The sequence below is a fragment of the Gossypium hirsutum genome, chromosome D11 (genome assembly GCF_007990345.1).
Source record: "Gossypium hirsutum isolate 1008001.06 chromosome D11, Gossypium_hirsutum_v2.1, whole genome shotgun sequence".
In the NCBI taxonomy this organism is placed as follows: Eukaryota; Viridiplantae; Streptophyta; class Magnoliopsida; order Malvales; family Malvaceae; genus Gossypium; species Gossypium hirsutum.
The window spans coordinates 7,533,213-7,548,325 of record NC_053447.1 but is presented as its reverse complement, the minus strand read 5'-3'; the positions used below and the strand labels follow the sequence as shown (position 1 = coordinate 7,548,325).

The window sequence follows — 15,113 nt, the reverse complement described above, 5'->3', positions numbered from 1 at the left end:
GCCTCAAAGCAACTGAAGCTGAACCCGCTTTTTAACTTATCCACCAGATCTAAACTTAAAAAGATCACGTTTCGACAATAACTTCATTCCTTGTTTCATCTTCTGCACCAACATTAATCAACTTTTATTTTTCTGCTTCGCGACGGCTGTGGACTAACAGTAGATTTTAGTGGTGCCAGTCATCTGTGTTAATTTATAAAACTTGCACCACTGCATTAATTTATAAAATTAATTAAATAAGGATCAAATTATGTCATGATAACTAAAATTTCAAGATTTAGTTCAGCGGCATGATTAACAATTGTAGTAACATTTTACTACCACTTTTTAGATTAGACCCAAATCATGAATTTTAGAATGAATCTGTGATTCAACCAATTCAGAGCAATTCACTCAAAAATTGATTAAACTCCTTTGTCCAGACTGGTATATCAACCAGTTCTCCATCAAACAGGCCAGTTTTGGTTCAAACAAGCATGACCCAAACTAAACAAGGAAATAGTAAAACATTTCAGACTGCAATCTGACCACAACTGCAGTGGAGGCGACACACAAGTTACTTGTGATAAACAATCTAGTTATTCAAACGATTATTACATATTTAGTTACAAACAAAGATTCGGGTACAGTGGCTAAGCAACTAACGCTATGTTGGAGAATGAACAAATATTTATGAAATTGAATTCCACACTACCAGAAAGAACACAAGCAAAGAGTAATTATAACCGGTTTTGTAATTAATCATTGCATGTTGCAAGCACTGAAAGGCCCAAATTCACATGCATCGCCATTGGAAAGTTAAAGTGGCTTTGCACCACCATTTTCGTGGATGCTATTCACCGGAGTTGAGCTTCCACTTCTCTTGCTGGAATGCCCCGTAAAGGTCCTGCCCATGAATTTTCCGGCTTTGCTCAGTCCACTGCCAACAGCTCCAAGGCCACTCCCAACAATCCCAACTCCAGCACCAACTCCAGCACCGATACCGGTACCAACCATTCCAACACCAGATCCAACCAACGACGCTGCTCCATCAAGTGCATCCATTGTGCTTCCTATAACTCCAGCTTCTTTCAATTTCTTTCTTTCTTCGAGGATCCTCTTTTCTTCCTCTAAAGCAATCAGTTGTTCCTCCTTGTTGAACTGATGGTACAAAAGCTGCATATACAAAATAGATAATATATCAATCAGAAAAGATAAAGAACTAAATCCCTATTCACCATGGTATCACATAAGACATCAAATATACAAAGATGGAAACAAAGGGCAATATACATGGACTTAATGACATCAGAAGCAACTATCATAATATTAAGATCTAGCACCTAAAAGAACAAAAAGGTGTACCTTAATGGTGCAGTTTCCTCTGTCCTTCTTATCTTTTACTTTAAGTGTATCGAGTGAGGATAGAAGATTCAGAGTAATCTCCTTTGGAGTCTCAGGTTCCAATTCAATCAAACGGAATTTTGCAATTCCTAATCTCTTGTCTTGCCCAATGTCCTGGTCAAAAACCTGTTTGAAGCCATAATAAACATTGCATAAACTAACCATAACGAATACATATATCATAAAATTAGAATATAAAATGACGAAGAAAACAAACAATTTGTTTTTTCAAAACAAGGGAGGGAGAGGGGACTCTGAACATGGCCACACTATAGAAGATGTACATGAATCCAATCTCAAATTTCAAACTTAGCATGGTATTCAGTAGAAACAAGATTATGACAGCATATGCAAAGATGAACAGGGGACGTGGTTCAAAACCTCTACAGTGAGTGCCTGTGTCTCTCTATCTTCTGCAATCAACTCAAAAGTTTGATTCCAAACAGGATTCAGGTTGTTGTCGATGACTTTTGTTTTAACCTTGAACAAAGGTCGAATGTATACAACCACATAAGGATCAGACTTTCCAATCATTTCCATGTTCTTCAAATCATTAGCTTTGACTACTGTAACTGTCAGCTTTCCCTCCGGTTTCAGCTCTAATTCACTGTGTAACAAAAGGAGAAATGATAAGCTTATCGAGAAAATCTCGACATGCAAAGTGAACCAAAATAAAACTCGGGCATTCTTCTCCCCATAAATTTGCAGTATCACCTTCCACAATGGTGAAACAGCACAGAGACAAAAGTCTCAAAGTTACCTTGTATCAACTGGTATACCACCAATTGGAACAACAATTCTATGTGGCCACTGAAGCATGTCTGTGACAATTGTGTTCACAGTATCCTACAAAATACGATAAAAGTGGAACAATCTACAATATTAACGAGTGTATCTAAGAATATCAAAACAATCAAAAGTGTATGAACATGTTCAAGTAAAAACCAAAAACTTACATCAATCATATCTGAAATTCCTGGAATTGCTGTTAAGCTTCCACCAACAGCCTTCAGAGTGTAATCAATTCTAGGCTTGGGCTGTTGGAAAAAAAAAAGTGAGTAATTTCCATGAAAGAAGGTATGATTCATCATGACCATAAATAACTTCCTACTTAACATTCTTTGCAGTTCTGATCAGTCACTTGTACATATCATTTCTTAGCAAAAGCTGAATGAATACACATATAAAAAGAGAAGAGTGCTAAATGATGCGAGTTGCGATGCAATCATCTACACTCGTTAAAACCCTAAACGATCTAAAAGAAGAGTGCTAAATGGTGTGAACTGCATTGTAATCATCTATACTTGTAAAACCCTAACTAATCTTACAACTTAGCAAGCTACAGGAATCATTCATTGCAAATTAACCAGTTGTTTCTAGAAACATCTGGATAGTTCTATTAACCAAAACATCTATATAAACACTTGTACACTTGTAATTCATAAATTACTCTAATGGTATACCTCAGAAAGGAGAGCAACGACTACAGCAGAAATACAAGGTATCTCTTCAGCAAGCTGGAAGATGACACGAATAACAGTGAAAACTTGAAGATCCTTTAACTGCATCACAGAACAACAGACTAATAGTAAACAAATCTAGTCTCATAAAATTCCAAGTCCACAGATGGCAAAAGAAATATGGTATGGTATGGTGTTCAAACATAATTACATTTAAATTCAATACATGAAAATTGTGGAAGGTTGTTGATGCACCAACCTGAATTGGTATTGAAGCAACAAGTGCTGCTTCAACACCTAAAATTATACTTGGATCACCACCCCACCGGAAATCAATATCCATTGTGATTTGACCTTTCTTAAGGCTCTGAACACGAACACCTACATTCAATAAGTAACCATGGAGGAAGAAAATGCTTAAAAGGAGGATCTCAAAATAGTTCATAAAATTCTAAAAAAATCAACTCGAGCAATAAATCCTAAAAAGTTTCTTTAAGTATATGATTAATATAACTAGGAAGACACGCATATAGATATTATGTATATCTAGCTTGTGTAAGGACACCTTAGTACTTATGAACATGGAAACCACCACTATCTGAAGGAAGTCCATGACAACTGTAATTAGATCTTGCTGCAAGATGAAGCAGTTATACCAAGTAAAAGCAAGAAAATGAAGTCACATTCTTCATTGAGCCATACCTTCAATCTTGGGAGCAACAGTGCCGAGAGACAATTTGCTAAACTTCAGTGAAGTAATTCCTGGAGGTCGATATTCTTCCAAGAGTGGTTCAACAGATTCTTTGATGACTGCTGATGCTGCCTGAAAATTGAACATCAATAAACCTGTTAGCTCAATACTTTATATAACTAGAATACTCATTACAGAAGCCATTTTAAACTTATAGCAGATACTTCGCGCTTCATGAATCTCCCTTTCCAAAGAATTCTGCAAACAGGAAAACTCAATTGGGTTCTTCGAGAATATCTGAAATGCCCTAATGTAAGTTCATATTTATTTACTACCAAAAATGTTTAATTATAATTGCATATAAAACAAGTGAAACTATTTCACTTCACAAAACATCAAAAGAACTGAATAAGCAGCCTAAATCTAATTTTATTCTAGACTTCAAGTTAAAACCCTCAGTTATACAAAAGCTACGGTGCTATGCTTCTTTGGCTTTCCTAGCATAGCCATTAGTCTCTCTTCAGCCTTCTTGAATAACAGCTGCTATTAATCTAATTGCCAAAAACAAGTAGCTTACCTCTGCTACAGAAGGCCATAATTTGCTCAATTGCTTGTTCAGCCACTTCACCTGAAAGGACCAACCATACCATACGATGGTAAGCAACTATTACACATGTATTAATAACAAAAACATAAGTGCCTTTTCTCTATGCCTAACAAATGAGGTATCTAGTCTTTTTTTGTCCCCTAAAAATTTGTATCTAGCCTGTAAAGATGCATATTTCAGACGGCCACAGTAAAAGTCAATGTTAAGGTATTTCTTCAAGTACAACTGCTCTTCAAGAAAAAAAAATCATTAGTTATATAATTAAGTTCGAGGTATATAACAGAAACAAATAATATTTCAAATTTTGCGAGAAGAAAAGAATTTGCACTTAACAAGTGAAATGAGAGATATTTGGTTTTCTTCAGGTTGAATCAAGTGTATACAAGATTCACGTTATATATGCTAAAAATCATAATAGCCTATGAGAATGTTAACAGGAATACTAATTAATCTGACACCACTACACTAACCTGTTCATAGACAGGAAAAGATATCCATTCAGGAAAATTATCGCCGCAAATTTTCTTAAGATCATCCCTGTTGAGAGCTCCAAGAACTTTTATATCAGCTGCCTGTCAGAGAAGACAAATATAGTGATTAATGGGCATCCAAAAGGTTGAAACATCTGAAAGTTAAAAGATGAATTAGTCACAAGATCTAAATAACCCTGGTGAACGGTTCAGCATCCATAAAGGCCAACTAAAATGTAGATCCATTACCTAACTAACAAGGCAAGAGAAATATGTTTATCCCACATTTTCACATCAAACATTCAAACAAATGATAAATTAAAACACAAGCCATGAGAACATTGTACAGTAATAGGCATTGAAGAAGATACTGTAAAACCACCAGAAAATGATAAATTTCTTGTTACTGCCAGTGCCCCCTCGGTATAGTGAGATTTTAAATGAGAATGGCGTATTAGTTTTTTTTTTTGTTTTTTTTTTTAAATCCTTGTCCTAGAAGATGCTTCAGCCAACACATGGTTTCTTCATGAACATCCGAAATTAAACTTCAACAACTTAGTCTATTTATAAAAGTTGCAAGGCAACTATAAAGCTATTGCCTAACTTTAATTCAAAATACAGCCCTATTCTGGCCATGTTGGTTTAGGCATGACTCAAATTTGATGTTCACTACTTTCCACCGGCCTTAAATGATAATATAGCAACTGCTTTAATGCTCTGCACAATTTTCAACTCAGCCGACTCTTAAATTCCAACCTCCTCCTACACTACAAAATTTAAGTGCACTATTAAAATGAATCAAAAGAATCAAAGCGAACAGTTGAAAACATGGCCACAGCTGATTTGTAATACAAGGGAAATTAAAATGAATTTACTCAAACCAGTTTTCAACAACTTTTTAGATTTTTATTTTTAGAAACTCATTTGAACAATTAACGGAACTAGCAAAATTAACAAGAAGTTTAACGAACTGCGATCCATTAAATTGAAGGAATAAGAAACAGAGATAGGCAAAGTAGCATACCTTGGCGATTCTCTTGGTGCTTCGGTACCTCATCATATGACGCCAGCCAGCCATCAATGAAATCCCGAAGATTATCCCCAGCAAAATCCCCGAAATCAGCCCCATTTTCCTGGAATCCAACAGAAATATCTTCAGGAAACAAATAAAAAGAACTCCAAGATGTACAAATAAAGTAGTGACCGGAGAGCGAAGGAAAGGAAACTAAATCAAAATGAAAAGTGGGGATCGAACAAGAGAGAGGAAAACCAATTTACGTTGAGAAAACTTGGATTCTTCTTCTCTTCTTTGTAAAGCTTACTCCAAATTATTCGGAAACAGTGATTTAATCTCTCCTCTGCGTAGGAGAAAAAACAGTGATCGTTTTTTTTTTTTGGTTCAAATATAAAAAACGCCTCTATCAAACAAGTTGGATGAGGGCGTTGGGACAGGAAAGAACAATGAAAAGTTAAAAGATTGAAGCATTCAAGTTATATGTAGGCCATGGCTGGACTGGATGAGAATCAATGAAAGAGAAGAGACAATAGAGAGACTCATTTCTTTGCCTTTAAAAATCTTCCGCATTGAATTTTCTCGTGTATTTCTATATACGCGTCTGTCGGTTTTGTTTTCTGTAATAATTATTTAGATGAGAAATAAATTAAATAAATATCTACCGGGCGTGATTTCCAAATAACCGAATTTTGTATTTTCATTTTGTACTGTTCAGGAAGTTATTTTAAATTAGGCGAGTGAATTTTTTTTATTGGTGCCTACTTTTCTAAAATATATGAAAATATATTTATTTTTAATTAAAATTGGCCGCAAAGCCGGGTCTTGGTTTCATGGGTTTATTATTTTTAATATATAATTATTCATAACATTGACAATTAATTAAATAAATAATTTTCCCTAAAAAATAAATATTTTATATGTGAATAGTAATGATGGATGTATTAAAAATTTAGTGAAAATTAGGGTAGGGATTAAAATTTGCTATTGATACCTAAATGACATGAATTAGATTTCTTAGTCCTTTTTTCTCTTTTCCAACTTTGTATGATAAAAAAAATGCATTGAAAACTAATACATAAAACAAAAGTAATAGTTGATGGATAAAAGTTTGCCCTATGAATCTAGTTTTTTTTTTTCCAAACACTATGATCTAGTTTAAAAAGGGAAATGTTATTATTTGAATTTTTTTTATATTTAAATATATTATGAAAAGTTAAAGGGATAGTAAGAGTGAAAAGAGATTTGAAAAGATAAAAACTTAAAAATGTAAAAAAATGAAAATTATTTTATAGGTGCGTTTTGGTAAGAAAAATAGAAAATTTGAAATAAAATTATTTGTTTTGTATTCATTACTGAATAGAGTTGAAAAATATATAATTTTGATTTAACATTCGAGTCGTTTTAATTCTTATCTTTCATCATTTTAGTTTGGGTAAACTATTTAGTTAGTTGTTTAACTTTTAGGGTGTTTTTGTTTTAGTCACTTAAGCATTAAATCTCTAACAGCGGTTAACTGTACACAGCACATCATGTTTGCACATTCATTTTGGTCACCCAAATTTTACTTTGCTTTTATTTTGGTCACCCAAAAAAAAGTCTTTGTTAAATTATTGATCGAAGTAAAAAAAAAAAAGAAACTAAAATAATACACAAAAATGTCAAACTGTACTTATTTATCCCCTTAACGAAAATTTAATTATTTGAAGGTATAAAATAAAATCTACTAAGAATGTTTGAAATTTTATCCAAACAAGCCTAAAGTAATCTATTCACTTTTTTATTCAATCAAGTGTACTTAAAATGTTAGAAATTTTAAAACATACAAGTGACTACTAAATTGAGCGTCCGTGAAATTAGAAAAAAAAATCATTTCATCATTTGGAGGTTTAGATATAATTATATATAAAAAAACTTATCTAAAAAACTCTTGAATTAAAATAAATTAGTTAATTAAAAAAACGTTTTAATTCTTTTTCTTAATGTTACAAGAAATTGATCCTTGACCAAAGGTAAAAGTTCAGCATTATCACATGCCTATTGGCAAAAAATATTTTAGTCATTCTTTAAATTTTCATGAATAAAATAGAACTCATGTTGTGCAACATTTAGTTAGAATTAGAAAAGAAAAAAACATAAAATAAAAGGTTAAGAAATCATGAAATATAGAGATAGAGTGTGTTAAAGAAAAGTAAGATATTATATGTAATTTATAGTCGATGTTTATTGCATTGAGTAATAAAAAATTTAATGTTCTTAAAATTTTGAATTAAAATATCATAACTTATTCTGTATTTAATTGGAAATTAATAAGATTTTTATATGTTTAAAAAGACATATATAAATATTATTGTTAATATTTAAATACGTGAATTTAAACTTGAAATTTATTATTTTTCTATTTATAGATAGTTGAGATTATTAAAAAAAAAGGTAATATAAAAATATAACTTGCAGATTAAAAGAAGAGAATAAAAGGCCTGTGGACCAATGCCCTAATGGCTTTGGATGAAAAAGCTTTTCTCTTTTGGGACAATCACAGGCGTACACCGGGGTAAATATTTACGCAAAGATTTCTCCTCCCGTTCGACTCTTTTTATCCATCTTCTACTTCTTTGGTGAGCCAGGTTTCCACAATTTAAAACTTGTTGGTAGGTGGAGAGGTTTTGCAGTCTCACAAAAAAAAAGAAAACTATATTATAATTATACTAAAATCTCCTACTATTCAGAATAAATACTATTTATAATTTTTAAATTATATCAAAATCTCTAACAATATGTAATACTAATTTTTCTAACGTTTATGAAATTTTCTATATTTCTAACTAAAGCGTTAAAGATTTTGATACATATTTTTTTCCAAACGATAAAATTTTGCTGGTTCGTGGAATCGTATTGATTTTAAAAGCTAGTTTTGAAAATGGCGAATATTTTTTAATTTGAAACAAAATGGTATGTTATTTTGGATTTTTATATTTTTAATAATTAGGCTTTGTTTTTAAGGGCATAATGATAACTTTTAACTTTTAATGTTTATATTTTTGTTGTCAAATTGACTCTTATTAATTTTTAGCTAAATTTAATCCTCGAGCTTTAAAAAGTGTCGAATTTGATGATTAACCTTTCAAAAAAGAGAGTTAAATTCTTGTTTTTTAATCCTCAGGCTTTTTTTACGATCCACGACTAATCTAAAGTTCCAGGTGTGTGAGCGTTGTCCATTAGGATTTCTGAATAAGTCATTCTAGTTGATCTGTTGAGTATATCATTTGGCGATTTTGATGTAATAATGAATTGATTGACTAAGCATAATGTGATCTTGGACTGTCATAAAAAGAAGTTATCTATTCAGAGTCATGAAGGTGGGATTATTGAAGTTAAAGGTATGAAATTGAGTGGTGATTCCACTTGTACCATTTCATTGGTTCGAGCTAATAAGTTTTTGAATCAAGGCTGTGAGGCATATCCGGGATACGTCATTAACTCGAATTCATATGAAAGCAAGATAGATAAGATCCGAATAGTATGCAAATTTTCATATGTGTTCTCAAAAGTTGCCAGAAATACCTTTTAATCGTGAAGTTGAATTTGCAATTGAAGTTTACTCGGGTACAACTCTAGTGTTTATTGCTCCTTGTCGTATGGCGTCAGTGGACCTGAAAGAGCTGAAAGTTCAATTGCAAGATCTTTTAGACCGAGCCTTTATATGTCCCAGTATATCGCATTGGGAAACTCCAATGTTATTTATATAAAAAAATAGGTTGATGTAGTTTGTATTGTTGTGGCCTTGTTTCCTTATCTTGAGCTCTATTTGATTAATAGGGGTCCTGAGCCGGAAATTGCTTAAGGTACCCCTTCTGAGTTGCGGTTTCAATAGCGTTCTTTAAATGTACAAATTGTTCAATTCGATTCTTTCGAGCATCATGGTATTTGCAATGATGGTTGGAGTTGTTGCGATGTTAGCTAGGTGGAAGATGTGGGGCCATTTCAAGAATTCCCTGGTATTTTACCTAGTCGAATATCTAGGCTAGAGAACAATTGAGCTCATAATGAGTCCTGAATTGATTGTACGGGGCTCGAAGTCACTGGTCATTGGCCTCCTCTATTGTTCACCCACTCCTGATTGCTTTGGTTTGTTTGATTGTGAGGTTCATATCCATGCCGACCTACCCCTGGGTTGGTCCTTGGCTGCTAATAGCCTTAAAATCTTTTAGAGGCGATTGCCGCGAGAGGTTGATTTTACATGGTATTGGGGTAGAAGTATCGGCACGAACTTTCTCAATTTTATCTCATTCTGGAAACTTATGTATCATTTCATAAAGATGAGAGAGTTTACTCAGTGCATTCTCAATGAAGATGTACCTCATATGTTGATGGGTGGTTCCAACAAGAAAGGCTTGAATAACTTATTCATATGTGACCCATTTTGTAACCATGGTGACAACATTGAAACATCGTACATAATCGCCAAGGGATTTGTTTGCTCCTTAGCAGATAGTCATTAGATAAGATAAAGAATACCTGAATGTCTTGTTAGCCAGAAAACGACTCGTGAATTGCCTGACTAGTTGTTTGAAAGAGTGAATGGATCCTTGGGGTAACAACAGGTACCACTATTGAGTTGTTTGCAAGAGGGTCATGGAGAAGGCCCTACACTTAACTCCACCAAATGTTTTTAGTATATTCATATAATTATTATATCTAGCCAGATGGTCTTTCGAATCCCTCAACCCATTGTACACAAACTTTGGAAACTTGAAGGATGTTGATATATGGTTTTCAAGGACTTTAGAGGCTAATGGTTTGTTGGATTAATTCCAAAAAGTTTCTTCTACTTTTACCCCTTTTTACTTTTTGCATTAGCTCTGTTTTGAAGTCTCTAAGTTGTTCTTCTATAAAGACATTATTGTTACCCTGGGAACGTTGGGATATTGTTAGGAGGTCGACATTATTCCTACGAAGGTTTTCCAAATTATTGCACTTGCGCTCTCCGCAAATGGAGGACTAAGCTTCATCCTCTTGGTGAGTTGGGTTCTCTCATCTTAGGTAGCTCTTAATTCAATGACAAACTATTCATTCTAGGCATTCCTTTGATCAATGACACGTTGTTGTTCTTGCTGCTCCTAGAAGCGACGCTCTTATTGAGAAAACTACTCTTCTAAATGTTGTCGTTTTTCCTGTGTTTCTGAGTCATAAGGTTGAAGACCCAATGCCTATTGGTGAAAACACTGGTTTACAGGGGTGAAGTCACAGTTGGTGGAGTCGGTGTGGTTGTGAGGCAAGTTATGGCTTTTTGCAAACAATAAGTTATTCGATCCAAAAGTCTAATGTTGGAAAAATTCAGTTTGAAAATGGTTTTTTGTTACAATGAAAAATTAAAAATTTAAAAACCAAGTTGATTTGTGATATTTATAGCAATAAAATTTTCTCAAAAAGTACTTGTGTTTTGTGTGAGATGGATCTCAGATGAAAAATAATTTTTTTACTTTCAGTACGAAAGTAAATATCTCTCTCAATAGAAACTGGTAAAATTGTTGTTCTCGAGAAATATAATTTATACTTAGAAATAGATTCTCACTATTTCTGAGAAGAATAGCAATATTTCAAAGTTGTGTGTTTTTAGCCTACTATAACCATCTATTTATAGGGATAGATAGAAGGATACTAGTTGAATTAGTAGAATACAAATAATACTTATGATTGTTATCGCGCGTGCATAATAAAAATAATTTTATAAATCAATTGAAAGGTGCGGTTTTGATTGTAAGCGGACAATGTCAGTTGTAATATTTGTAGCATCAATGGAACACTAGAGCATTCCAATGATCGAACCCAAATGATTGCCGATAAATGTTTTTGTCAAGTTAATTACAAGTTAAGCATTCTAATTGAGTCAGAAATAATTAGTGCAAATTCAGATAAAATAATATTTAAGCAATATCTAAATCAACAAAAAAAATACTAAACTAGCTTTCTTACTTTTTACTGGGATTAATTCAAATGGATTGAAATGATGGTTGAATAGTTCATGGATTACTAACTAAGCTAATAAACCTATGATAATTATATTGTTTGTCACTCCTAGCTAGGAATCTTCTCTCGATCTCATTCTAAACTAAAAAAATACCAACTAAGCTCTTTTTTCGGTCTCACTTAGGCATATAGATCTCCTTTCAGCCTCACTATTCAGCGTAAGTGTACCAAAGTACTACACGATAGAGTTTCCTCTTGGTCTCGTCTATTTAAATCTTTCATCAAAGGCGCCAATTCTAGTGTAATATGTAATTTAATACACTTGAATAAACAACCAATCAAAATATAGATAATAACTTAGCCAAGTAACTCACACATCTATCAACTAATAAGATATTTCAACACACAATTAAACTTGATTTCTTCACAAGCATTTTAACAAACACATGGTAAGCATAAAAGATAAAGTTGAGAAAATACTCATTAATAGATAAAATTCAATGAAACACGAACGTTTAATACATTTCCCTTCACAATGTTCCAACAAAAAAGAAGAAATAAAAAGAAAATAAAACCTAAACTAAACCCTAAGCTATGAACTATGAAACTAATGAAAAATGTTCAGCCACCAAATCTAAAAACAAAGGCTTATAAAGTTGTATTTATAACCTACTAATAGTAACCATTATGCCCTTAAATGAAAAATAGACTTAAGCTTGCTGGACATAAAATTGCCCCTACAGTTTTTTCACCCATCAGGCAGTGGTATTGCGATACCCACAATAGTCTTGAGATTGGGAGTATCAAGACTTCCATGTCTCGATATCGCGATACCCCCTTCTAAGTAATGTTCTCTTCACGTTCTGGTCATTATCGACTCCCTACACCACTTAATCTCATTGTTAGGTTTCCCATGACACAATTGGCCGATTTAGGTCTAAAAAATGGCATAAAACTAACAAAAATAATTTGTTAACAATAAAAAAAACCAAAAATCAACAAAAATAATAAAAAAAGACACCTAATTTGCTTGAGAATAAGCTCTTTCAGTGTAATGGAGAGTCTAATTTGACATATCAAATTACGACAGACCAATTTATCTGATAAAAAAATAAATCCCCCACTTCTATCAGAAGAGAGGGGTGGCTAACTCTAGTTAATCATGCTGAGGTTACTGCTCCTTATACATATAATGAGGGATTTTGGACCTCTCTATATTGGATCCAATTATGTGCTTCTTAAACTTTTAACGCAATACTTTGTAATTTAATCAAATTCAATATATGTTTTTCCATTTCACAAAATAAATATTATTTATTAAATTAATTAATTATGTGTTTAGGATGAAAGTTCAGTGTTCTCGACAAGCTTCGTCGTGGTGACGACATTGGCTCTTCTTGTGGGCGTTTCTACTGGACGTGGGTACATCAACCTTGTTTTTAACGGCTCCTCCGATCAGACTTCTTTTCTTCTCCAGGCAGCGGCGACTGAAGTTGTTGAGGAATCTAAAGTTTGCTTCCCTTGGATCTAGGCTGGGCTTGTTTAGCTCTGTGCTAAGTGTTCATATGTTTGCGAGCTTTGGGCTTTTATGTAATATAGCATTGATGTTTTAATGGCACTCTTGGTTTCTTCAAGAAAAAATTGATATTGCCAAAGCATAAATAATTATTTTGGTTTAAATTCGGTTATGCGGAGCTTTTGTTTAGATTTATGATATAAGTTTTTGAATATTTTTCTGTTATTAATTTAATATTGTTTTGTAATGATTACTTTTAATTATAACTATTTAGATATATTATTTATAATTTGATTGTAGTTAGAATTGTTTAAATTTTTTATTGATTTCTTAGTAAAAATTAATAAATTTAACATTTAATTTATAAAATTAACTACTATGGTCTATTCACACTTCGTATTGGGTTTTTATTTGTCTACATTAACTTATAAAGTAAAATTTTAAAAATTAAAATATACTCTCAAGTAAGATTTTCATAAATGAATCTGTGGTCGAACTGATTAGACAATTAATTTGTATGCTTCGATGGAATAAATCGTTAAAAAGGAAAAAAAATTAAAATAAATAAAAAATTAGTTCAATCAAATTTTTAGTTTGGTTGAATTGGTCCATACTAGCTTGCAGGTCAACTGGTATGATTCCTCTCGTTGGACTAATACTCTAATTGGTTCAAACAATCATAACTTTAAGTCTCTACAGTCTACATTTTATACATTTGAAATTTAGTCTTCCTATTTTATTTTCAAGAATTAAATCTGTCTACTCTTTTGGATTTATAAATCTACTTTAAAATTATATATAACCACGTAACATTTTAATTGAAAAGTTAATGATATTAAACTAATTAGTAACATTGAAATACATTAAGCTAATTATATATAACCACGTAACTAATTAATTACTTTGAAATACATTAAACTAATTAATAACATTATAAAAATATGGATATCAAATAATATTGAAAATTAAAATATAAAGATTAAATTTTAAATTTAAGCATATTAGAAGGACTAAAATTAAAAATTAACCACTCTTATAAAATGTAAGAATAAAGCGATGAAGGATGGTGGGCATGAGGAAGATTTTTTGGACCTTACTTCAATACGGTGGCATAGATTTTAGTTTCAGATAGAACTAAATTATTGAATAACTATTTACAATAACGAAATAAATTAGATTTGTCGAGAAGTGCAAAATCGTATCAATACGAGTTTCGTTATGCACTTTGATCAATAGATGTGTTTTTGAGTATTATTATATTATTTCGTTGACAGAAAGAATTTATCTAATTCTCTATGAATTGTTCTAAAATCCTCTTTTTTAAAATATCATTAAAAAAATTCGAATTACTTAATATTCCACCAATTAGTAATCCAAAATTTTATACCTTAATTAAATGAGTTCGAGATCCACTAGGACAAAAATATTATAGATGTAAGATGTAAAAAGGGAGTGAATGTTTTTTTTTTGCCATTTTTTCACTTGTAAGTTGTTAATGAATCCAACTTTTTAAAATTTACTTATCCAATTTTTTAAATTCAATTTACTTCATATTTTTTTATCAATTAGATGAGAGAATTTTTAAAAGAATTTAATCGAAATTTTAAATTGAGTCTATCTATCTGTCCCTCCATTCTCTCCATCCCCTCACTCTCATATTTTCTATTTCATTTAATTTTTCAGTTCAAGTTATACAACTAACTCAGTGTATTATTTCATTTAATTTACATATAAAATGTATATTTAAGCATGTTCGAAATTCCAAATACATATTTTTATATTTGAAACAAAAGAACTAAAAATAAAGAAATGAAACTATTTATTTCAAGATAAAATTATTTATTGTTAACAGGCTGTTACATCAAGTATTGCATCGGAAATGGGAGATTCGTATCCGACATAAGCTGAGAACTCTTAACGGTGTTGCAGATCACATGACTAAATGTGTTGATACATATAGTTCTTTGATACATTTATTTAGAGCCTCACCGACTCCGATCATGA

General features: G+C 32.0%; 1 protein-coding gene across 1 annotated transcript; it reads right to left on the bottom strand.

Annotated features, from left to right (window-relative positions):
* Positions 1-560: 560 nt before the first annotated feature.
* On the bottom strand, positions 561-6,245 carry LOC107911927 (calcium-dependent lipid-binding protein). Its single transcript, XM_016839924.2, has 12 exons — positions 5,890-6,245; positions 5,636-5,744; positions 4,612-4,713; positions 4,112-4,162; positions 3,546-3,666; positions 3,103-3,224; positions 2,847-2,945; positions 2,340-2,420; positions 2,144-2,229; positions 1,765-1,990; positions 1,345-1,509; positions 561-1,155 (listed from the first exon to the last, which is right to left on the bottom strand). The coding sequence occupies exons 2-12, from the start codon at positions 5,738-5,740 to the stop codon at positions 799-801; spliced, it is 1,515 nt and encodes a 504-aa protein (XP_016695413.2). The 5' UTR covers positions 5,741-5,744; positions 5,890-6,245; the 3' UTR covers positions 561-798.
* Positions 6,246-15,113: the final 8,868 nt, after the last annotated feature.